Genomic DNA, 24,404 nt, shown 5'->3' with positions numbered 1-24,404 from the left:
TTGACCTCTTTTAGATCTTTCTACCAAAGAAAATCTTTTTACAAGATACGTTTCTATAAATGTGCAATTATTTATCTAGGACCTTATAAAAAATACTCATAAACTTTGGAACTTTGCAACTTGCAACTGTAATTTTTGTCATAGTATAATAATTAATAATTATTTAAATTTTATTTTTCCTTATATTGTAAAAATTACTATTTTTTTAATTGCATGGCGAATACAGAATGCATGTTTCATTATTAATAAAAATTCCAGTAGACACGAATGACTCATTTAAAACACACAGTTTGGAGAACCATGGGCAAGAAATGGAGGTGAAATTCGATCGTTGGCCAAACTGTGGTTGAGCTTATGAAATGCCAGGCTTAGGACGCGCTTAAGCGAAACTACGAAACATAATCGGTTTTACGAGATTCGTGAAGCTATTCCGCGTAGGATAATACTAAGAATGCTTCTTGCTCTGTCAAAAGACTACAATGACTTCGGGCCTGAGGCAGCAAATAACAAAACAGTTAATCGTGCTGATGTTACGATAGAATTATCAAACTCTGCAACTTAAAATTATTAATATTTCATAAAAAAATAATGAAAAATTAATATAACTGCGCTCTAATTAAAAAATTTGCCTGATCTGTCATAATAAAATTTTCTCAATGAAGTTTATTAGAAGCCAGCTAAACAGTGGGTCTGTAAGAATGCTCATAGAATGAAAAAGTTGCATCGTTCTATCGGCACAGAAAACTGCAACTGCTTTCGAAATAATGGGGCACGCGTTTCACGAATAAAAAGCAGCTGGCTCGGTGTGTTGCTAAATCAAAAAACCTGAGCTCAGTGACATCAAACGTGACCAGCGAATTCTGTGGAATCGCATCACGTTTCAGGTGTTTGAACAGGCATCCACGATTATTGAGCTTGTTTTGGTAGTCGAAGAATTGTATGAAACAGGTGAAACCGGTATAAAACATAAGGCGAACACGAGCCATTGGACGAGATAGCAGGCGTATCGTATAAATGGCACCCTATGGTGTTACCGTATCGTTACTTTCATTCGGCGGATTAATAAATTTCATTTGATATTACGATAATTCGTGATTGATTTCGAAACGTGGAAATCAATTACTCGGTTATAGAATGGTGACAAGTAGATTTTAGTTATTGATTTGAGTGTTGTGTACACTCCTGTCCATGAGTCATAGGATACTTTTTCAGTTTAACAGTAATATTTGTGCAACAAGTTTTTAACAATAGTTTTATCTGTTACCATGTACGAATTAATCAATTTCCAAGAATATAATTATATAGTAACGCTACTAAATGTTGTTTGTTAGTTTAGAATTTAGATTGAAGGAAAGTACGCTTGGCTGGCGAGGCATTGGATTTCAGTCTAACTGAACCAGAACGGAGCATTCTTTGAGCATAAACGTTTTTGCGTTCACTTTCTGATCATAAGAATGAAAAAGGAGTAAGCAACGTCGAATCAAAAAATAAATGATTCTACGAAAAACCAAGAAAGCTGAACAAACTTTGGAAAATTACAGTGAAAGTAGAAAATTTATTTATAGAAAAACTCAATATTTCAGTAGGTAATGATAATTGCAACTGACATTAAATACTTATTTTTAACTTTATCTTTCTCATTTTTATTATTTAGATTTTATGTAAAAGTAATGCAAAAAGTAAATTAGTATTCTGTTATTTTTACAAACAATTAGTTGCACGTTTTGTCAACACAAAGCTGTTAATTGACAGTTATGAAAATAGCTATTTACAATCAAGAACTAAAAGAAAATGTGTAGATTTGAATATTTGTATCGGTGTTTAGCACGAGCTGCGAACAATGCCCGGTGAAGTGCATTCCAGGGGCTCGACTCAAGGTCTATCGTGCAAAAGTGCAAGGCACTTTTCAAAGACCTACGTAAGTCTCGTGACCCAGCATGCGTATGCATATCTATCTGAATATGATCAATAAATAACGTGCAATTGTTATTTGTACCTCTATAATTATTACACATTAGATCAGATTAAAATCAGTCACAGTTATTACACACTTAAATTTTTGAAAACACCTTATCTTTGTACGATACTTAGAACGAGAAATTTAATTGATTCAGATTGTGTCATTACGTAATTACCTACTTTTCGCCTGTATAATCAAAGAAATCACGTGGAATCTCGAAGACACTTCGTCGAGGCGAGTTTCACAAACTATTGAGAAAAAGAGACAGCAACACCGTGTTAAACTTTTTCCAACGGTCTGCCGATCAAGTCACGAGAATCATATTGCACGATTCCCTGCAGTCGCGCTGCATCCGAGTCTCGAGGATTCAAGGACTGCAACGTGTTAAAGTTCACCACGCTCTCGGAGTCCTGAGGCCGTGCCATCCTGGGTGCATGAAATGCATCGCGCGTTGCACCTTGATCGGCAATCTTATAAAGGCGAGTCTTCACTGGTGAACGAAAACAATTCGCAAATAATATATGAATCACATCTGCATAATTGACTTTATTATTACCTTCTATTTTATTTTGTTCTTAACAATTGTTAATTGGAAATTCCAGTGTAAAAGTGCCTCTACATCAGTCTCATTAGTATGAGTAAAATATCAATCATTCACCTTTAGTACTACTCATGACACGATCGCATATTCAAGAACGTCTAATGAGCATTGTTTGCAGATAGTGTTCGTGGATTGTTCACCAGCGAATGCACACCTTAATGTTTCCATCTCCTCACGTGAGGATAGATCGTTACCGGTCTGGTCGTTATTACCCTCCGAGCCAATTAGAAGCATCTCAGAAATAAGGATAATCGCATTCTAAACCATGTGTAAGCCGGACCTAACGCTGTCAACGATGTCGTACCAACTATGTACAATCGCTTGAACCTTCTTTTTCCCTGTATCACGATTGTTGCACGAAGATTTCGAAGGTCGATTTGCAAATTAGAGAAGGTGAAGAACTGAATACTCAGTCGCGAGAAAAGGGCATCTCCGATGAACTAAAAGGATTCGCGATCGTTATGAACCAGTTGCATTGAAAGTTGAATGCGAATTAGGAAGAAAACTGAACCAATTAAACCATTTGTCTAGAAAATTATTTAAGGAAACAAATGCAGTTTCAAAGAAACAAAAATTAGAATTTATTTTTTAAATAAATATTGCTGTCATTCTATCACTTGGTAACCCCCTTATCAGATGTTTGAATATTTTATGCATAGATACACTATACTTGTTTCACGATAACAGGGAATTAACTAACTAACTAATTAAAACTGAAAGCTGTAACTCGAAAACAAGATTACCTAATCCATGTTTACCACTGCTTTCCTTTTTAATTTTTAACACAAATTTTCTGATAACGTTGTATCAGTTGCAGAAAAATGTCTATATCTCAGAGAGTAATCTCTGTATCGTAAAATAGCAACTCTACAACCCCCAATGTTCTCGCGCAAACCTATCAAATCCTTCTTTTCAGCCTACTCTTTCCCTTATCCTTCGTTGACTTTCCGGTTTTCAGAATAAAAATCTTTCCTACCCGCTTTCACGATTACGCTCGAATTTACGATTAATCAAGCTCCATATGGCGTGTGAAACTGAATCTTGAAAGGAGAACTTGTAATTGACCATAAGTTTGGTAAATAATAGCGATGAGGAATCGATAAATTTTCATGTTAGAGCTCGTAACCATGTCCTATGAACTCATGCGCGAACCAATCATATCAGATGAACGATTTTATTGCAATTGCAATTTAATATCAAACAGAAATGTTTCTAAAAACTTATTTCATTTCAATTAATATGCATAAGTGCAATTTTGAGATAGTTTTATGTCATCAAATCGTGTAAGACTTTCAACGTTTCGAAATCGTCCGTTTAATATACAACAATGTCTGAAATTGGAAAGGTAACAATTGCACCAGCTAGAGAATCTTTTAAATCAAGAGTTAAACGTTCAACAACAGGACGATAATTCATGCGATCTCATTGTGAGTTGAATAGCAGTGAAAATTTTGTAACGGTGCACCATCCACATTTCAGTCCATGATCGTAATTGCTCAGCCGTGCGTTTACTGCTACTCCGTAATGCATTCTAAATCATCGTGTCGACAGTTCATTTGTATCTTCGTACGTATTGCCACACCAGTGGAACAATATCTTTTGTGGAAAAAAAAAAAAAATTGCAACGATTATTCAGTAAAATAAATACACGCACGACAGACATTCGTTGCAATTTGTCATAATCGCCGTTCACTTAAACAAATTAAACGTCGCGGATTGTGAGTAATTTAACGGGTAATGAACCTGCACTTGAATGCATCGTTAAACTGAACAGTACCAATTGAACCAATTGAACAGTAAACTAAATTCGTTAAAAAAATTATTAAATTGAAGTTACGTTCCACGTATGATGATACATCCTGTACTTAGAAATCGTGGTTTCATGCAAATGCTGCAACTCGTCTAGATAGACACGAATACACTTGCAACTACATTTTACTGGGTAAGAAACCAGATTCCCTTGATCTTGCGCGGCGAGAAAATTATTCCAACAGTGACACGCGGTGGTGTGAAACCGCAGAAAATAAGTACGCTCCCATATATTGCTATTAAACATATCACTACCGGATACCATTGCACCCACGATTAGCCTATACCTTGCTTTCAGATCGTTCCTTTCATTCTGACCCTGTTTGTCACTGTTGATTATTTATCAACTACGTTGCTTGGAATGCTTGTCTTTTCTTAGCGATCTCTTGTATTTGTGAATGTATGTATAATCTTTGGATAAAGTCATGACCACATATTATGATACACTCTGTACATGCATATCTGCCGCCGCTTCGTCTCGTGACGAAGAGCATGATAGAACAGTTCCAGTCATTGTACCCACCTTAGAAACACCGCCATAGATCTTATCCTTTAATCACGACCGACCCGTATAAATGAATTCTAAGATTTCTATCCTCACTTTTCTTTAGTGTTCGTCTGTTAAAAGCAGCCTGAACAATCGCATTTGCACATAGAGGCGTAAATACGTTAGTATAATTTCTTATAGAACCTAGAACTACAATCAAATACTGGAATAATAATTAAGAACATTCATTCACTTGGTCATTAACCTACTTGGTACAGGCATTTTTAAATCTTCATTTCCCTATTATTTTCTTTAAATTATTACAATATTCAACATATCAGCGATAATGATACTGATTATGTAATGAATTAAAAATGCCTCGTGTAAAAATAATTTATTCTCTATTTACACAGGTATCCCCAGTCCACTGATAAACAACCCCTGTCATAGAAACACGGCCAAGTCAGACGTCCTTAAATCGGCCATTTATTTCTTACCAACCTAATACAATTTTTCTTCAGTTTGTTAGAAATTTAATGAATAACCTAAGCGATAGAGTATACGTACAAACTACAGCGAACGTGTTAAAGCCGATTGATGTTTATGGCGTGCTTCGTACAAAAACCACTCATATTCACCTCAGAGAGTGAAAGGTTATTAAGTACGAGCAGTCAGCATACCACGATACACGAATTCATAGTCTGTCACAAATATATGGGATCGTTTCAGTCAACGACACGTAGAACTTTTTCTATGATCACCCATATGGTGGTCTGTATATTTATCACCTCTCACCGTTTCTTTCACCCTCTCACTGTCCCAATATCCCGCAAATTTGATAAAAACTCATCTCCCCTTGTTGATCCTTGGATGGCGGACCAAGGAGAGATACCGATCATTTTAATTTCATTCGATTCCATTGCAATTTGAATTACCCTACGTTATTGGTATATCTAATTCGCAATGCCGATCACTAATGACCCCCGCGTTATTCAACGTCTTAATTAAAGAAAAACGGTATAATAGTGCCGACGGAGCATTCGTTAAAAGGTGAAGTTGTCGCAATCCTACCGTACGTACAACGACACACGATGAAATAAAACAATCGGCGACAAAGATAACGGAGAGTGTGGGAGTGAATTTTTCAAATACCCATGGGATTGCTCACTGTCTCTCCATCTTTGTTCGCCTACCAAGCTAAGCATGACTGCATCTTTACGTTCAAGGATGACTGGAATATAGAAGCTCGACATGCACGAGTGGCGATCGTTCGACCCGGAGTCAGGACTTGTTGACTACGATACAACCCGTTTCAAAGCAGCTCTGAATGGTGTTGAAGGTTTAACACCAGATACGCTTCGAAATAACGGAACAATAGCAGACGCCAAGTTGACAAATGATCATAAAAGAAAAATAATCGTTTGAATGAACGCTTTGATTTTCAGTGAGTTCAATGAATATCCTATCCTGACGTTAATCTTATTAATCATCAGTCGATGTATCCGGTCTTCCACCAAGGCCAAATTAATTTTGTATATGATTCAGGTCCCATCACAATGTTTTGTAACTGGAAATTAGTTACAAATAGAGAAAAAAATTGAATGGTGACTTTTGAGAATTTGAAATAAAGATTTTTTTCATTTAATTATTCATTTAATTAATTTAATCTGCAATATGTAAATTAGGTAAAATTAAGGAAAAGGGAAATAAAGCTATTAAAATTCTTTTCCAGCAGGTCGACAGACTTTCATTTACAATGTAACGAATTATGTCACGAAGAGACAGCATCTTCCTGCTCTGAGTAACAGTAAAAGGTAAATGAAACGCTAACTTGCTTTCCATTTTTCTATGGAAAGTTTCGAATTACGAGTTTTAACCTTTTTCCGTTGCTAATGGACATCAGGCAAAATGCAGGAAGTTAGTGAACACCATAATCATTTAAGCGTGCAAGGACGAACAAGGAGATGCACGTAATCTCTCAATTTCACTTGAAGGGAATCGTTGTAAAACCTATATTACGACAGTGTCTTTTTTTTTTTCTATACCAGCTGGTCGCGCATTCTCGCCTCTTAGAATGGAAAACGAAACTCGTCGTCGATCGACGTCCATCTGCGTCCTCTCGTTTCTATTTTACTTAGCATTTGATAGTTGTAAAACGTTACGAAACTTCACGGTTTCACCCACATAGCTGTTCACGCGGATACAAAATTCATGTGCTCGCTGAAAGAATGAATTTTGCCCTTATACAACTCGAATTCCTTTCAAGAAACTTACTTTTACTCAGTCTATTGAATTTCTATGGACTATACTCAATGACCATGTGAAAATCTGATCTTTGACCACGCACCGACAGTGTTTTCCAATAGATGCTTTAAGTTCTTGTCCCTATCAAAGAAATGCGGAATGTTTAAGAACAGTCATTAGGTTGGACTAATGAATTTTTATTCTGATAAGGAAAGATTGCGACATTACTTCCTTATGTTTTGAATGACTCTAGGCTCGACCCGTAAGGGATGATAAATCGATACAGAAGTAATTGGAGAAATGTGGATTCATTATGAAATATTGGAAATTAAATCAAGTATTAAATTATGTCTTCCTTACAAATAAACATTGTAAGAAAAAGAAATTAGAGAAACATTATCCTGTTATTTATTGCTTTGCTATTATCATGTCTGAGATAATTGTAACACCAAACTGGGTTCCCAATAATCACCAAGATTGCAATGACACGGTTTATATACACATTTTAGATAATTGCTCGATATAAGAAACCGGAACGTGAACCCTGTTCTTTTTAATCACAGGTGTCACTCTCTGTGCTCCTTATAAATCAATTCTGATTAAATTCAAGGCAACGAAACTGAACCACATTCCAATATACAAGGTGATATTAAAGAAGAATTTAAGAATATTGGGGAATTATAGTGCTTACTGAGAGAAGCAAAACGTACCTAATCAAGATAGATCCTAACCCTGAAGAGAAAACAAAGAATGGGGTAATGATCGTTAGGGTAAAATTTTGGAAAAAAAGGTAACATGTAATATTACAATTCTTTAAATATCGAATGTCGACTGAGTTTTGTTCCATACATTTCTCTGTCAGATTATTGCGATCATTACGATGAACGTTTCGTATAAATGGTCAATAAACGTAATTGGTTATTAGACTTTCAGTAAGGCTGACCTAGAAAACTGTTCAGCCTGATAATATTAGTCACTGGTAATACAGATAAATGACCGGTCTGTAAAAAATATGCACATTCTCGGGTAAAACGTGCTTGAATTCCACATACTGTATGTTGTTGGCATATTTATTTTCATTGCATAAAGGAAACAGCTTTAATATCCTAGTGATTGTTTGCTATAGATCCGGACTTGATTTATGCATGATACGGCAATTCTTGCTTTATACTAACTAGATAGCAACACATGCGCTTTTCTATCTCGAAAATAGATAATCAGATTAATTATTTTCATTATTTGATTAATTACTTTTCATACTATTTATCTGACTAAATTAATTATCATGCTTATCTTGCATGATTGACGTAAGCAGATTTTCCAATATGCTCCATAAAGATAGTTTTATAACATTCTTGATAAGAGCAGAAAAATAATAATGGAACCAGAATAGTTGCAATTATCTTAATGTGTGTCCGTCGTAACATACGATACGAATCTACTTTTCCTTCTTCAAAACCACCGGCTAATCTTGTCACAAAAAATTTCATTGAATCAGTTATCTAATGGTAAAAAGCACAAAAATGATAATTGCAACGAAATTGTTGTAATTATCCTATTATTCCTTAATGTGTTTCTCCTGCCATACAGGACAAATCTGCTTTTCTTCCTTTATAGTCATTGGCAAATCTTGTTCAAAAAATTTCATTCAATGTGGTTGCAATTATCTTACTATCCCTTAATGCGAGCCTCTCCTACCATGCAACCTTAAATTGCTATCTTAAGTCACAACAAATTATGATTTAAGCATACAAAATGATTTTGAAATTTTTAAATAAATGCAATTAAAATAGCATTTAAAACGTGTTACATACTCTTCATAAATAACTATTTTACATAAGAAGTCAATGAAACACGTAAGTAAATAAATAATATCATGCCCCATAAAACAAGTAACAGATTCCTCATAAATTTTAGGCATTATCCAGATATGGCTGACGCCAGTCAAAGTGTTAATTAGTTTTAGCACACTGATGACACTATATATGGTTTTATACGCAGACGGCCAGTAAATTCCTCTAAAACTTTCCCTCGATCAGATTCCAATAATTTCAGACAAAACTACCTGCTCGGTTTGTACGAAAACGGCACAAGACATGTGTCTCGTATGATTCATGTATATTTCATGGTACACGAGGAACGCGCCGGTAAATCTGTATATTGCCTTGCTTCGCGAAGTCGGAATCCGCTTAGCCGGTGCACGTGACCGTGCCCGATGCAATGAGTCTCGCGTCACGTGCATCGGACAGTGCACCGGCTACCACGCTCTCTTGCACGTGAATTCTGCATAAAGCAGGCACGGTATCACTAACGCCTTTATGGCTTAAAGAAAATCAGGTCTATCTGAAGTCTCATCGCTCGATAAGCGTGAAGAAAAAAAGAACAATAAAGGCTACTGAATTGTTTCGATGAAATTTAATTATAGGCCTTAATTTGTTAACCATAGACAATTCTTTCATAACATTTCAACAAAATTTATATTCCTTTTCTTACTTTCACGTGAGACAACAAGAAAAATTCATCAATATTTCCTTAATTAACCTCGAACATCGTTTGAAATAATGCAATCCAATCAAGGAAATAAAAATTCCGCGATATACCTCCTTTTTATCATGGAATTGAGAATAATAACTTCTTCAGACTCGTTTCACAACGGAAAAATGGGAAGAAAGAAGAAAACAGAGTTACCTCGCGGCTAACGGACCGATCACAATCTAATGATCGGTAAAAGAAAGAATTCGCGTGTACCTGTGGAAAGGTAAAAAAAAAAATATATTGGTAAATTAGCGAAACGAACCTGCGTTTAGTCCCTGATGTAAAGCCACGATAAATCTGTCGTAAAAAATTTAATAACGACTACTTGACGATGTTAATTGCTAGAATGAATTCGATACCCGTGGTCCTTTGGGGGCCCTTTCTTGTCTGTTACAATAAAACCTAACCAGCGTTCGTTTCCCTGTAAAATCTGCTAGTCACGTCGAAACTAATAACATTCTCTCTATCGTAGAAAGTTGATGTTTAAATCAACACACTGGCCAATAAAAATTGATCAACTATTGGCACGCATTCGAAAAATCCCTTGGGTAAACAGAATCGTGTTCGAACCACGAAATTTCTACTAGGAAGAACAATTTACGAACGTTCATTCGTTTATTTCAAGTATTAATGATTATTAGAAAAAAAAAAGTAGGTGGGTAATTAGGTGCAGATACTGCTAGTTTCCGACAAAGGTAATGAATTACCAATCTAGCCTGTAAATTAATAATCAATGTTACACCGTGCTTTACCGTACCCATAACCTTGGCAATATGTAGCTGTCTTAAGTAAAATGATAGTAGTAGCAAATTTGCATATCTAGAGCGTTGAAGGTTCGCATACTGTAACTTCACTTCCGCGCATTAATTACGTACCTTGATTTCGCTAGTAATTTACCGGATTGACGTACAAGCTACACACGCCTCGATTAGATTACATAGCAGAAGCGGTAAAAAACAATTTCCGCGAATGTTCCGCTCGATATAAGGCAGATTTAAAGTATCAAGTGCATTAATATTATGATCATATTGTGATCATGTTTGCATTATTGTATACCTATTTATAAATTTTTATGATATCATCATTAGATATGGAAAGTCAGTTTTCGTCCTCTAATACTTGCCCTAGGATAATAACCCCTGACGAGATGTCCCTGAAGAGATGAAGAGATTCCTCGTTTCCTTTTAGTATAAAATTCACAAATATCCCAATAATATATTCTACTACTAATATATTTCAAAATAACGCAACACGAGGATAGAATACGCCATTCAGGCGACAAAATAATGGGACATCTCTGTCCGGTTAGTAAGATAAGAATGAAAAATATTCGAATTCAAATGATTTTCTTTGAAACACGAGGCTTTGACCTTCCAGGTGAAACTAGTTTGAAGGTGGCCTTGCAAACGAACCGTGTGCAAGAATCGCGAAGACGACGCCTGAGTTAATTGACAGGACAGCCGGTCGCGTGAATCCAGTCGAGTGTCTGACGGTTGCACGTGACTCGGTCACACTTTTCCTTCGATGGTATTAACCCGTACGAGGAAAAGGCGTACAAGCGTGACTCTCTTTCCCCGTAGTTGTTCTCTTTCCCGTGTTGATCGGCTGCAGTTAGCACGTGCAAAAGCACGTGGAATCACATACCGCACGTGATCCCGACTTTAGCCTGTCTACGGGGGATATTATTATCCTTCGTTGCCCCACATCATCGCTAGTTTCTCCATCGATGCCAGTCACTCAGCTTTTACGTCCTGTACACGGTGTTAAAGAAAACCGTCGATCCTTAAACTACTACAACGAATCGAGAATAAAATTGTACATCGTTAGTACGAACACCCAGTGCACACGTAATGATCATCGCCCTTGCTCCTGTATCCAACTTTTCCAAGCAAAAATTCCCTCAGACTGAGATACATCGCGAAACAAACAACGGAACTCGTTCACGGAGAGTGCACAACTTCCTTGAATTACGTAGTCGTGATTTCTTAGCCAGCATTCTGCTGAGCACGCGAATGTTATCGGTAGCTAGATAAGATTCTTGATAAATGAAAAATAGACTTCAACACGTAAGTCGGAAGTCTACTGAATAAAAGGTGCAAACTTCAGAACCTTTTGCTTAATGCAAATGCATCTCTTTTTCCAGGATGCAAGTGACATTTTTTACAATTTTTGAATTAAGAACAGAAATGGTTAATTAAATCGCAAACTATAATTAAAAAGAAAATAAAAATGAAATACGGAACACCTAACACCAGTTGTTCTATTTTTCATAAAACAGCCAATTACCGATAAGTGACAAAATTGTATAAATCAATTATCGAATAAAAAAAAAATTTTGATATGGAGTTATGTGTATAAATTCTTTTGTGATGACCTGCTAAGCAATTACTTCAAAATACAATTGCAATAAAGTAATGGAAGAATTTTTGTTTGTAGAATTTTATTGTATGTTTAAATAATTGCTTCAACCTTCTTTATACCACCGTGTACAATATGAGAAGATCAATGTACGCATTGATAAACAGTTACACGTCGCAGAGTAATGAACTAAACATCCCGATAAGGAATTTTAACCTTCGTTTCATGGTAACTGGGCCAATTAAACTCAAGTTACCAGGATTCAGGCTTTACTACTAACCCATAAGTCTCCATTGAAATCTGACACGATTAATGATGAGAATGTTCAATAAAATATGTCATTCCGTTTATAGAGTGCACCCAATCCATCTTCCATAGAATCTCTATATTTTCTTGGATTTTCATTTTAGATTCCATATGCAGAAGAAGGATTAATTTCACATGGTATTAAGTAGAAAGTTGAAATTGAAAAATGAAACAATCGTATCATGAATAATTATAATTGCAGCGTGCCAAACTATTTTTAATAGTACTTTGATTGACTGTTCGTATCGAACTGTACCATTAATCCTCGATATTAAATTCTCTTCTGAAACCTCCTTCTAAACCACGCCTCTTATTTCAACAAATGAAGTGTCAAATGAAAGCATATGACCTTTAGTTTTGCAACACATACTTTCATCTTGATAAATTGAAGAGATAGAATCGAAAAAGTCATCATGAAGAACTAGAGTACTAACATTTGAAAAAACTCATAGTCACCTTCGTGATTTTTTAAAAACACTTTGTGGCAGTATTTTATGCATAAGTTGAAGAATAATAAAATCAATGCCACACATCTAATATAAAGTAAATACAAAGCACTTAGGACAGTGATATAAATTTTCTGCTTCATTTGTATCAAGTTGCTGAACAAATCAATTCAATTTGCAAAAGTTCAAGGTTCGATAGAAAAATTAGAGCGACTAAGGGCAAAACTGGAAGGTGAAGTCTGTGAAAAAATTCGTATTGCAAGAATTTTTAATGCTGTCACGTACAGAAGAGACGGTGCACTGTGAGATTATCATGATTAGCATCTGTAGAAGGAAGTGTTCTACTTTCATGAGAGCGAAAGATCAACGAAGAATGGAAACAGGGTAGGGCTGCCTGTAATTATCTGGAATAAAGGCAAACGCGGGAAGAAAGAGATGAAAGGGATGGAGGAAGAAAGAAAGTAAGGTGGCGAAGATTGACGCTCTCGGTGAGTTAATTGCGACGATTAGAGACGGTAAACTTAACCGGATTTGCCTTTCGATTATTTATGCAACTGATCCAAATTTGCTGATGCAAAATAATGGTATAATAATTGTAAACTATAACTGCAATTATAAATATTGTATCATATCGATTGAATATTAAAATAATAAATAAAAGAAATATTCGAAAGTTCATTTTATTCACCTGGCATGAGTCTTCCTTGCGGAGGATATCCCAACACCTGCGTTCCAATTAAAGTCACGACGATCAGAATTTTGGCAACTGTCATCTTCATTGTCACTCTTGATTAAAGCTACTCTAAACACAAATGGCAGGATAAAATACTAACAATAAGAAACACGATCGAAAACTAATGACACGTAACCGAATGGTTCGATGTTGTGATCAAAACTACCGATTTACTGTGACAGATCGTTAATTGTTAACCTAATGATTGTCGGCAGAGCTCCTGCCGGTGTCGTACTATGCGATGGTCTGGAGGGCCGGTTGGCGCTTTCACCGGTTTTATACGTGCGCAGGGAAGCACTTCTTCTGGGAAGGGGAGATTCTACGCGGCTCTTTCATACGTTACAGGAGTGCACTATGCGACCACGAATCGTCGTCAGATATAATAATCTAATTGAAGGGTTCGGTACCAAAATAGTTTAGCTAAAACAGTTTGATAACATTAAAGTAGAATTTATGGAAAGAAAAAAATTTCCAATCAAAAATTCTCTCATTTCAGATAATTATAAATACATAATTTTCATTTTGTAGTTGAGTCTATTATTAAATAAAAAATTAAATTTAATGTGTTAAAGAAACATATTTTCTTTGAAAAAGACATACTTTTAATTCAGTGTACCTATGCATATTCTAATTGAACATTCCTATTGGTAGCAAACCGTCGATTAGTTGATAAGATACTAGCCAGCTTACTGGAAGCAAAACTCCAGAAAGTATGCAAACGAAGCGTCTGACAGTTCAATAGCGTTTCGTTCGCTTAACAAGTTATACCAGTTTAATACACTGCTTGGTACGCGACTTATCATTGCTCACTTGGTACTAACAATCGCAATACCTCAGTTATACTGATCGATTGTTAAGCTCGGTGGACGTGAACTGTGGTTGAATCTATGAGATTTAAGCTTTGATTTAACGTTTCACGTTTACTTTCCTGGTATCGTTAGCTCAATCGTCTATGCTAGTTAGGACAAGAGGTAAAATTATCTGTTCAAACGGGAAATTGATCTTCGATATTACCGTTTCTCTGTACCTCTAAGGTATTTTGTACCATTTTGTACGCGTTCACTGTCGCCCATAAATATTTGGACACTTGGAACCTGATTAAAATGTTTCTATCATTATTTTAATTAATTTTATTCTACATTTTGAATTTATTGTTGCGAAAAATTCTAAATTATAAAGAACATCCCGTACATTTATTTCTGATTATATTGTTCTTGGTACTTTTATTAGAACAAAGTTGGTATTTCAGACATGTATCTGGTTTCCATTTAGCTTGGGGCATTTTCGGCATAAAAGATGTCCTTGCATGTTTGATTATAGATGACAATACATGCGTGTAAAATTCCTTTTTTTGCCCTCATAAAGAGAAATTTGGTAATCGAGTTTGGCCACTGGATTTATCATTTGTTGGAGAATAATTTGCAATGCATTCAAGTCACTTTAGTAAGTCACTTTTTTCAACAAAAAAGAAAATTGAACGTGTTATTTTTTCTTTCAAGGCTCACAACTTCCGTTGCTTTTTACTTTTATTCGCACTGGATGTGCATTCAACATTGCACCGAAGAACAATTTTGACGCCGTTTGAATCATTGTCCGTTGCACCTTGTCGGTCGTTCGCAAGATGAAACATTATTGCGCCCGAGATTATTATCCTTGCTTGTTGAACATAATTCGTTCGTGTATTTCGAAAGCCCCGACCATCCTCCCGAGTGTTGTACGCTTTTATATTGCCTAACCCGCGGATACAGAGTGCTCCAGTCTAACTCATAATACCGACCGTTCTTGGGTCACTCTCGTGATCGTGTATCAACGTCATGTGTACATACAGTGCCGTATATTTAAAAATAATACAAATAAAATATCACTTAATAATTTGTATAAGATAGCCAATTCATTCTCTAATAGGCTTGGATTAAATTTCTAATTAAATGAATACGTAGCAGGTATTGAATTGCATATACGTACTTCACGTTGTCCTTTTATTTGTCTTATGCAAGATTGAAATTATTTCCGTTCGTTTTCTTTTACCAGATTAATTGTAATGCTATTCGAAACGAAACACGACCCGTTTACCGTAACAAAAACAGGAGAAAATTAATGTGAGAACGAAGAATCCGAAGCAGTATAAGTGGGTGCTGCATCATGACAACTGAATTGGTGTGATAATCGCTGATGCAACGGCATCCGATCGTGTCAATGAAGATTAATTGAACTTCCATTGATGCGCGCCACGAACAGACGTTCACTTCTGGAATCGAATCTTTAGAATTCATTTGCTGTTAACCGTTTGCTATTTAATTTCCATCTTGAGTGATGGTGATTGTTTTAATGAGCCTTGTGGGGTTTACAACCCGCTCTGCCGTTCCCAAGCTTACGCTTTCACCGGCGATGGTAAAGGGTGCGATAGCGTTATATAAATATCCACCCCCCAGCAGCCACCACCCTCCAAGTGGCGCCGGGTATGGATAAATTGCACACTCGTAACCTTGCTATTATACTAATAATATGAGATAGAATATTCGAAGCTTACATTTGATCATCACAGTATTTTGTTAATTTATTCTGAATGTCATTGATCTCTGCTATTGATCCACGTAATTTTGTCATCGACTGTATGTGTCACGATCGTTTTCTCTCCTTTTTTCATGAGTTTCTAAGCGATACATGATCGTGCTTAAGCTGTTCTCAAGCAACGAACGGATAGTTTTTTCATGCAAATGAGAGACAAATGGAGCTGCTTTGCGATTCCTACGTGACTGGCCTAGAGCTCGTTCTAATATCTTTCATCAACGTGTGAATAGCCGTGATCGTTAAATATGCGATGAGACTTTATCTACATACGTTATGTACATACATTCCCCTCGTTTGCACGTTTACAAATGTTCAAATGTGTATGTCGGAAATATCTCAATCAAATAATTACGTCAATTCAATCGATGAATACATGGAAAATTAACTTAGCATTCTTAACGAGCATCGACAGATACACTACCGATCAACGGTGTAGATTAGGATTGGTAATACATCTCACTCAAAATTACATTTTATGATATACCAGCAAAATTATTGATATTTAAAGAAATATCAATTGATTTTAAGTGGTGTGGCCTCCTCTCCTGGGGAGGCTCATGCAATTTTGTTCAATGGAAGTAGGAGGAATAACCGAGTTTAATAAAACTTTAATTAATCAAAGCACGAATAATGACATATTTGGTGCACTTTCCATCAACCTTCTTTTATATTTGTGTTAGTAATTCCGTGGAAATTCACGTACCGGTGTGAATTTGGTTTGATATCATAACACGAATCTTGAGTGAGGTACGTCTTCAATAATTAGCACCAAGGGAAATTACGAAATCGCTGATCCTTGCTTCGTTGCTGCTCTAGAATAATATTCTTTTGAATTATACTCTCTCTCATGGGTGTCCAAGTACTTGACCATGATCTTAATTAGTGTGAAAATCTGTACGGGAATAAAACGAAAGTTAGTTTCCTCCCGCTTATATCTCATGCTTTTTATTGCACAGATCTCGAACGAATTTATATTATATACACTTGTGTAATATTTTTTTCTTACTTGAAAAATCGCCACCCATATCTCATAGCACAATTAATTTTACATTAATGCCCTGTTCCGAAAATGAAAATAATTTTGTAATAAAATGCATCGCGTAAACACCTATAATAATTTATTGAAATTTATTCGGAATATATAGTTTTATAAATTTTATTGGAGCAAAAATTCTCGAACTAGTAATTTAACCCTCGTCAATTTTAGAAAGTAAAATATTTTTAAAATATTTTCTTTTACTACATGTTTTCTAAAATAAAAGAAAACCCATCTATTTCTTTACCGATTTGATGAGAAGATCCACTTAAATTGTTTCCAACGCTATTATAGACCACTTTACCTTTACTTCCCTCTAAATCTTCGCTGACACTTTCCAGATCTCGAATTATAAATCGCAGAATGTCTAAAGTTACGCAAGAAAATGCATAGCGAAGCCGAATGGTCGATATAATTAAGTTGTGATTCTCTTCGAAACAGCAGCCGGTTGTTACGACATCGCGTGGCCTGATTTACACTAATCTAAGTATTTTGGAAAAATATTATATCTACTTTTGGCGCGTTCTAACAAGCAGTCTCGTTAACAGCACACGATCAATTTGTCACTTATAATAACACCGGCGCTACTCAAAACTGTATCAACGTCATTTATAGGCGACAGAAATGAGATTACATCGGTAATTTATCTTAAAACCCACAACGAAAGTATTAAATTACTATAAAAATAGGTCATCTTCAGAATTTTGTTTAAAAAAAAAAGACTAAACCTCATGAAGTTCAATGACTATTTACATTGTGTTCGAGCGTCGATTCACCCAAGAAAATATGTAAATATTGTAAAAAAAATTTTTTTCTTATCTTCAACCCTTATTTTTCAGTTTCATTAGATATTATATTTTTAATACGTCAATATGCATTAAAATTTAATTCGAATCATTCGGGTATACATTTCATAGCTCTGTATCGCGATTGACCCAGCATCCACTATTCGACTGTGTAAGTTTTCAATTACCCACGTATGTGACACAAAAAGTACCATGAATGCGTAAAATGTTTCGAGTCGCTTTCAACTTTCATAACTTTTTACCTAGCAAAAACTGACAAAGCACATTCTGCATCGTAGCATAAAATCTCTCTCTGTGTATGCCTTTTATGCACAATAAATAAAACACTTGAAAGTATTTCGTCCTCTTAAGATAATCATCTAAACGTAAAAGTTCACGGAAATTAAGCTGTGACTTTTTTTTTCTCTCTTTCTCTTTCTCTCTCTCTCTCTCTCTCTCTTAATGCTACATTTACCTCCCGGAAAGTACGTGTAAATGTCTTCTGGTACTCAATCAAATTTACACCGTTACGAATGACTTACGTTTTTTGTTCCTTTTCATTTTACTCGTATAATATAAATAAGTTAGGCACACCCGGCTGCGTTTGACTATGAATACTTCATTAAGGTATTTTTCAAATGGGAATCATTTCCTTTGCAAATTGTCAATGATATGGAACATTATTTTATTATGCCAGCAAACAGACATATTGCTTTCACTTGTTGGAAAAATATTTTTCAAATATTACTCAGGATTTTATTTATTAACATCCTTTATGTATGTCGTTTTGAAAAACAGAAGAAGGTATCTTTCCACCCTTTCATATATTTCAATATTTTTTTTTTATTTTTTGAACAAGGCTACTGAGGATTTCTAACGTTCACAAGTTTAACAAAATTAACATAACTCCATAAAATCACAAGCAACTGATAATCCTATAACCATAATACTAGCTGGTACTTTCACATTTACAACACTGTTACCCAGATTTTATTATTAACAGAAGGGTTTTATGTGGCCACATACCAACTAATGTTGCTCAATCGAACCTATACGAATCGCTTAATAGAATTGTAAAGAGTATCCAAATAAAAAGAAGAAATCGTTTTCGTTCCGTTCTTGAAAAAGTAGCTCGTTATTCAGCGTAAGCTTTAAATCTTCCTTAATCGGCAGTTCTTGCATCGAACACGGGAATCTCACGTTTCAGAGTGTCTATTAAGCCAGTTTCTGTTGAGAGCCAGGATCGAACGCAATTATCCCTTTTGTAGTGGCAACAATAAACTGCTACGTGGCAATAGACAGACGCCTTGAGTGTAGGCGGATAACAAGACACTAATGTCAACCGATTACCAATTGGCGATTAAACGGCATTCCTCGACACCGTATCATTATGTGCGAGATATGAATTTCATCGTGAAAGCTTCATCAGTGTTCCATGTAACACGCCTGTGCTATCTTCTGTAATTTCTCATGTTATAATTGCGAAAGTGTAGAAGTTCTGAATGAGGTGTAAATATCACCTTGTATGGATATGTGAATATAAGTCAGATTGATATGACTTCAATGAGTTCTTTCAGATGAGGTATTAATACATAAATGGACAGGGATTAAATCTGTAGTCAGATGGTAAAACGTGATATACTCAGTTGTAACATATCAGCTTTTAGCATCTGATCGTTAAAACGATAGCACAGCTTAGGAAAATATAGATATATCAATAATCTGATATGTGAAATCTCATTTAATTTCCATGATTTCTATCATTCGTTTAGGCAAAAAAGTATATGATATAAATTTTTCTTTTGATTTGCAGTAAATTGTTTCATTCTATTTTAATACATTGGTTTGATTCATTCATATTTTTAAATTTCGAATTGTCTTTGTAATAAAAATTAGAAAGAATGAAAATTGATTTGAATGGAATTGATTCTATAATTAGAGAGTTTATGATCATCGAAATTAATTGGGTCCCTCTAGGCACTTATATTGGGCGACAAGCGAATAATATTTGTAGATTTAGATTTCAGATCCTCATTTAACCAGCTACTCTCAATCTGAATGTAAGCATGATCGCCAATTAATACGGATTACTTGAGAAAACTCACAGGAGTTTGCTCGTTAACAGATAAAATAAGATTCTAAAAAATGATCACGTTCTTTCGAAATTTGTAACATGCGTTCTCAACCATGACCATAAAAGGAGATTCCAGATCGTTGTCAGATTAACCCTTACCTTACATTCTAGTACAATATTTTAAAGCCTTTTCCTTTTTCAAAAAATATAATGTTATATTTCGTAAAGGTGTTTTTCAACTTCGTAGATTAAAAATGAGCAATAAAAAAAAGCATACATTTTAATCAAAGTTTCATATTTTTCTGAATTTTCACATTCCCGATATTCGTTTCTTACTGACACCTGTTGCTTGTGATACAAGATGCTCCAAGACTCTGCCATATCAGTTAGGTGTTAAAAATTGTTCTAAACCTGGTCTCCCTACTTATGGAGACCACATATGGATCCTGTCAACACCTTGTCAGACAAGAGTTAAAAAAAAAAAATGGCAAATCGTAAGGGGCTCATTGCGGTGCGCGATTGTAAAGCGCAATTTCTGCGTGCTGCTGTCTCTCACAGATTGATCTGTGATCGATATTACCACCGGCTTATTTCAGCCGCTCTCAAAGACTGACATTCCACGTGTTCGATCTACCGCGATTGATCATTACTTCGCCTATTAATCCTCCGGTGTGATGCAGGTCCAGATTTCATTCTCCCGAAGGGGAGAAACGGTCACCGTAACGCACTAATGAATTTTGATACGTTGCGCGGAGAACGATTCAAGTCGCCGCTATGCACGATGAATACGGCATTCTCGTTTCTCCGTCGAATTTTTATTCTATGAAAATTGTGTTCCATGGGTCAGGCGAACTTTGAAGTCGTTCCAACAGCGATGGCTAAGATATCAAGTTGAGAAAAAACTTGATCCTGCTGCGTGGAGTCGTAACGAAGCTGGTTAAGAACGTTCAATGTTTTACTACTGTACATAATCGACGTCCTTCGCTTTTATTAGACCCCTTGTTATTGTACCGCAAGGTGCTGCGTAAACGTATGGGTTGTTGTACAACTTGAAAGATATTTCTGTTAAATTTTTAAAAACACCATTTAACCCTTTATCCACTAACGAGATGTATACACCCCATCCATAAATCATTGTGGAATGAATGGGGATTGATATCACCAACAGTCTTACTGTTGTTACATATTTTCAGGTCAGAATAAATAATGAATGAATTATTCATTAAAATTTTAGCAATGAATTTGCAGAATACCATAGAAAAAGAATTCGAAAATTTCACCATAAAGTTCTTAGTAAACTATGATGCAAGTATAGTTAACTTGGAAAATAAGGAAAACAGGTAGCAATTTAAAATAACCTGGTAAGTAGCGTGGGTAAATTAAAAGATACCTTGTTTTTTTAACACTTGTACGGCTATTACGAATTCGCGTAACGAAATAGAAAATAAGGCATCGTTTACCAGGCTAACAATTAACTAAATAGCTTCGAGTTACCTATTCAACTTTGTTAGAGTAATGACGGTAATATTATGAGAAACTATGACGAAACTATACTGGTGAAACTGAACTTTATTACTCATTTCACTACGTTGAATCTTGCTGCAGTTTCACCAACATGCTTTATAACCTACATTACTATACATTGTAAAACATATCTGTGCTAAAAAAAAATATTTTGAAATTTCTGCATATAGAGTGTTACGATAAGTCCACTTATACGAGACTCAAAAAGTATTGCAATATTCTTTAAAATGGAATTACTTTTGTAAAGTTGAAACAAAAGTATACTTCACTGTTATCTACAATTATTGTTAATAATTAGTTTAATCTAGGAAATAATGATTAATACTATACAACTCGTACTAGAAAGCGAACAGGAAAGAAAATGAAATTCTCGTAAGAGGTTTATGCAAAATCAGAAGACGATACTGTCATTGCAACATTCCCTAACTCGTACGAACTCGCTTTTACTCTGCTTTTCGTGACTCTAAGAATCGGGCTATTGAAGATCTGGAACAAAGATAGTAAACGTGAATTGCAATGTTCGAGATCTTCCTCCTTGCTCAATTTATCTAAACAACATTATTTTCCGCAATTTTAGACACGTTTATGTTCAGTACCAATGAAGTAATTTTTAATAAACTCGAATTCGCAAATTCGAAGATGCAAATTTTTCATTTATTCGATGTAAGTATTTTGTGAAAGAAACACCTATAATTTTGTTGCAAAATTTATATCAAATTTACATTTGAGCAAATAGGAGGAAAATTATTTATTTCGAAATTTGCATAAAACGCTACCTTTTGTATAAGGTATCGGTTAAAGATAAATATGCATCTCATTTTAAAACCAGACCCAAATTTTAAAAAAAGGAATCATGACTTTGGTATGTTAATCGATGTTCGATGGAAGGTGTAAATGATGAAGAGCTAGAAAGTTTCTTTCAACTTTCTTTCGTTTTAATGAAAGTCCATTCATTGACGCTTCTGCTTTGACAGAAGCCAAAACAGAAGTAATAAAAGTGAACGGAATATTACACCACGCAAACATATCAAAAGCCTTTTGATTGCTTCTTCATACACGTTATGCATTCAGTGTAAGTTACTTAACTCTTTAGTTACACTTCCGTTATATAAACGGTCTCTAACGCGGTGAAATAGGATCAACTACCACGTGTAGTCAATGATCAAGTGGATCTATATCAAACAATTTTAATAGCAATATTAAAATTGTAATACAGTTGTGAGTATTTTTATATCAAACTTTGATTTTACTAAAGTGCTATTCTAGTACAACAATAGTAAATGATATATTCATTATCTATCTATCAACATAATCTTTCATGTGAGTACTTGTCAAAATGGCACTTTATGTACATTTTCCTATCATTTCACATCGCCAATTCACGATAGATCAGACACTATCGCGTGTCAATCGGTGAACTAATGCTATTAAGAGCCCATTAAGCCATCATGAGATTCTATTCCACTTATGAAATAATAAAAGCGACCTTTTCTAGATATGTAAATCGATGACATTTATCTGCTATTTTCAGAAGTTACTGAGGTTATGAATTATTTATTCAATGCGAACTATAAAAGTGTATTGTACTATATTTTCTAATGCAAACTCAAATATTTCTTTTTAAATCTCAATTAAGGATAATTTTTCAATGAGAAAATTTTGGATTCAATGATTGTGTTTACTGGTACATAAGTACTTTGTTTTGTACTGAAGCAAAATCGATTTCTAACTGCGAACTTTCCCAACTAGTTTTCACATGACCGTTATGTGGTGTAAAATACACAAATATATTGCTTTCACTAACCAATCATTGCTTTCCACTACAGAAAACGATCATCCAGCAGGTCATCGAATGTAGTATACCCAACAAGATAAAATATAACTTTCTTTTATTCGACAATAACACCGGATATGTGTAGACAGATCCTTTAAAGGAATATGTCAATCTTTCTATCTGATTTGCATAATATATTTCTGATTAGGAATTGTGAATATTTTTCTCGATAGCTATACAACAGGTCCATTCAAAATTTTGAGGATTTTACATTACAAACAAACTTGCAATCACGCAACTACTTTTAAAATATTAATATTATTATAAAATCAAACTTTGTCCAATTCTCTGATTACATAATTATTTATAAATTTTATTTTCTATCATACGTCCATTTACATACTTTTGATTAATATTCAACATATTTTTTTGACTGTTTGACAGAAATCTGAGAGAATAATCCAATAATCACACATTTGCAAATAAATCAACAGAAACTTTCACTCGAAGACATTTCCTAGAATGCATCTTTCACTAAAGAATTATGAAAATAATATTCGATATCAAGATACATTCCAACGTCCATGTAAATCTAATGAGACGAAATGGCCTCGATCTTTGAAGAAGTATTGAAGGATAACACGAGACTAGGTTGATGAAAAATGCGATGAAAGCAACATGTTACTACTGACATTGTAGCATATCAATTGACCCTCATACCAACGATTTACCGCAGTCCAGAGTATAAGCACCCAGATTTTCCTGTCTAACAACTTGTATGATGGTATTCACGTGACTGGGATCAAGAAGTATCTTCAATGAGCCTTCGTGAAAGATTCAGATATTTGTATCGAACTTTCGTCATCCTAATACTAGATCTGATTTTTTTCAAATATTTCCAAGATAATGATTAAATACGTCTGAACAATTATTCCTTCCTTCCTAAGTTGATGAATTTATGAAGAAGTATACATAATTAAAACCTAATTAACCATCAAATGAAATTACCATACTGCTAATGTCTTCTTCAAGCCATAACATTTACTACTAATGATTTCAATAAGTTTAGAACCAACGTCGTAATTAAAATGTCAACTCTAATATAGTACATTTGATAATTAAGTTTATACGGTATCCTGTCAGTGCAAAAAATTGGTGAAA

At 34.9% G+C, this 24,404-nt stretch overlaps 1 protein-coding gene across 2 annotated transcripts in view; it reads right to left on the bottom strand.

Annotated features, from left to right (window-relative positions):
- Positions 1-13,746, bottom strand: part of LOC117603717 (uncharacterized) — a 44,290-nt gene extending 30,544 nt beyond the window's left edge. For both annotated transcript variants that reach the window (XM_034323129.2, XM_034323128.2), the window contains exon 1: positions 13,435-13,746. Coding sequence is in view for 1 of the 2 variants with exons in the window: in XM_034323128.2 (XP_034179019.1) it covers positions 13,435-13,525 (91 nt within the window). In the remaining variant the exon portion in view is untranslated. The remainder of the gene's footprint in view (positions 1-13,434) is intronic.
- Positions 13,747-24,404: the final 10,658 nt, after the last annotated feature.

Source organism: Osmia lignaria, chromosome 11, assembly GCF_051020975.1.
Source record: "Osmia lignaria lignaria isolate PbOS001 chromosome 11, iyOsmLign1, whole genome shotgun sequence".
Classification (NCBI taxonomy): Eukaryota; Metazoa; Arthropoda; class Insecta; order Hymenoptera; family Megachilidae; genus Osmia; species Osmia lignaria.
The sequence above is the reverse complement of the archived record's forward strand: the minus strand, read 5'-3'. Positions and strand labels throughout refer to the sequence as shown.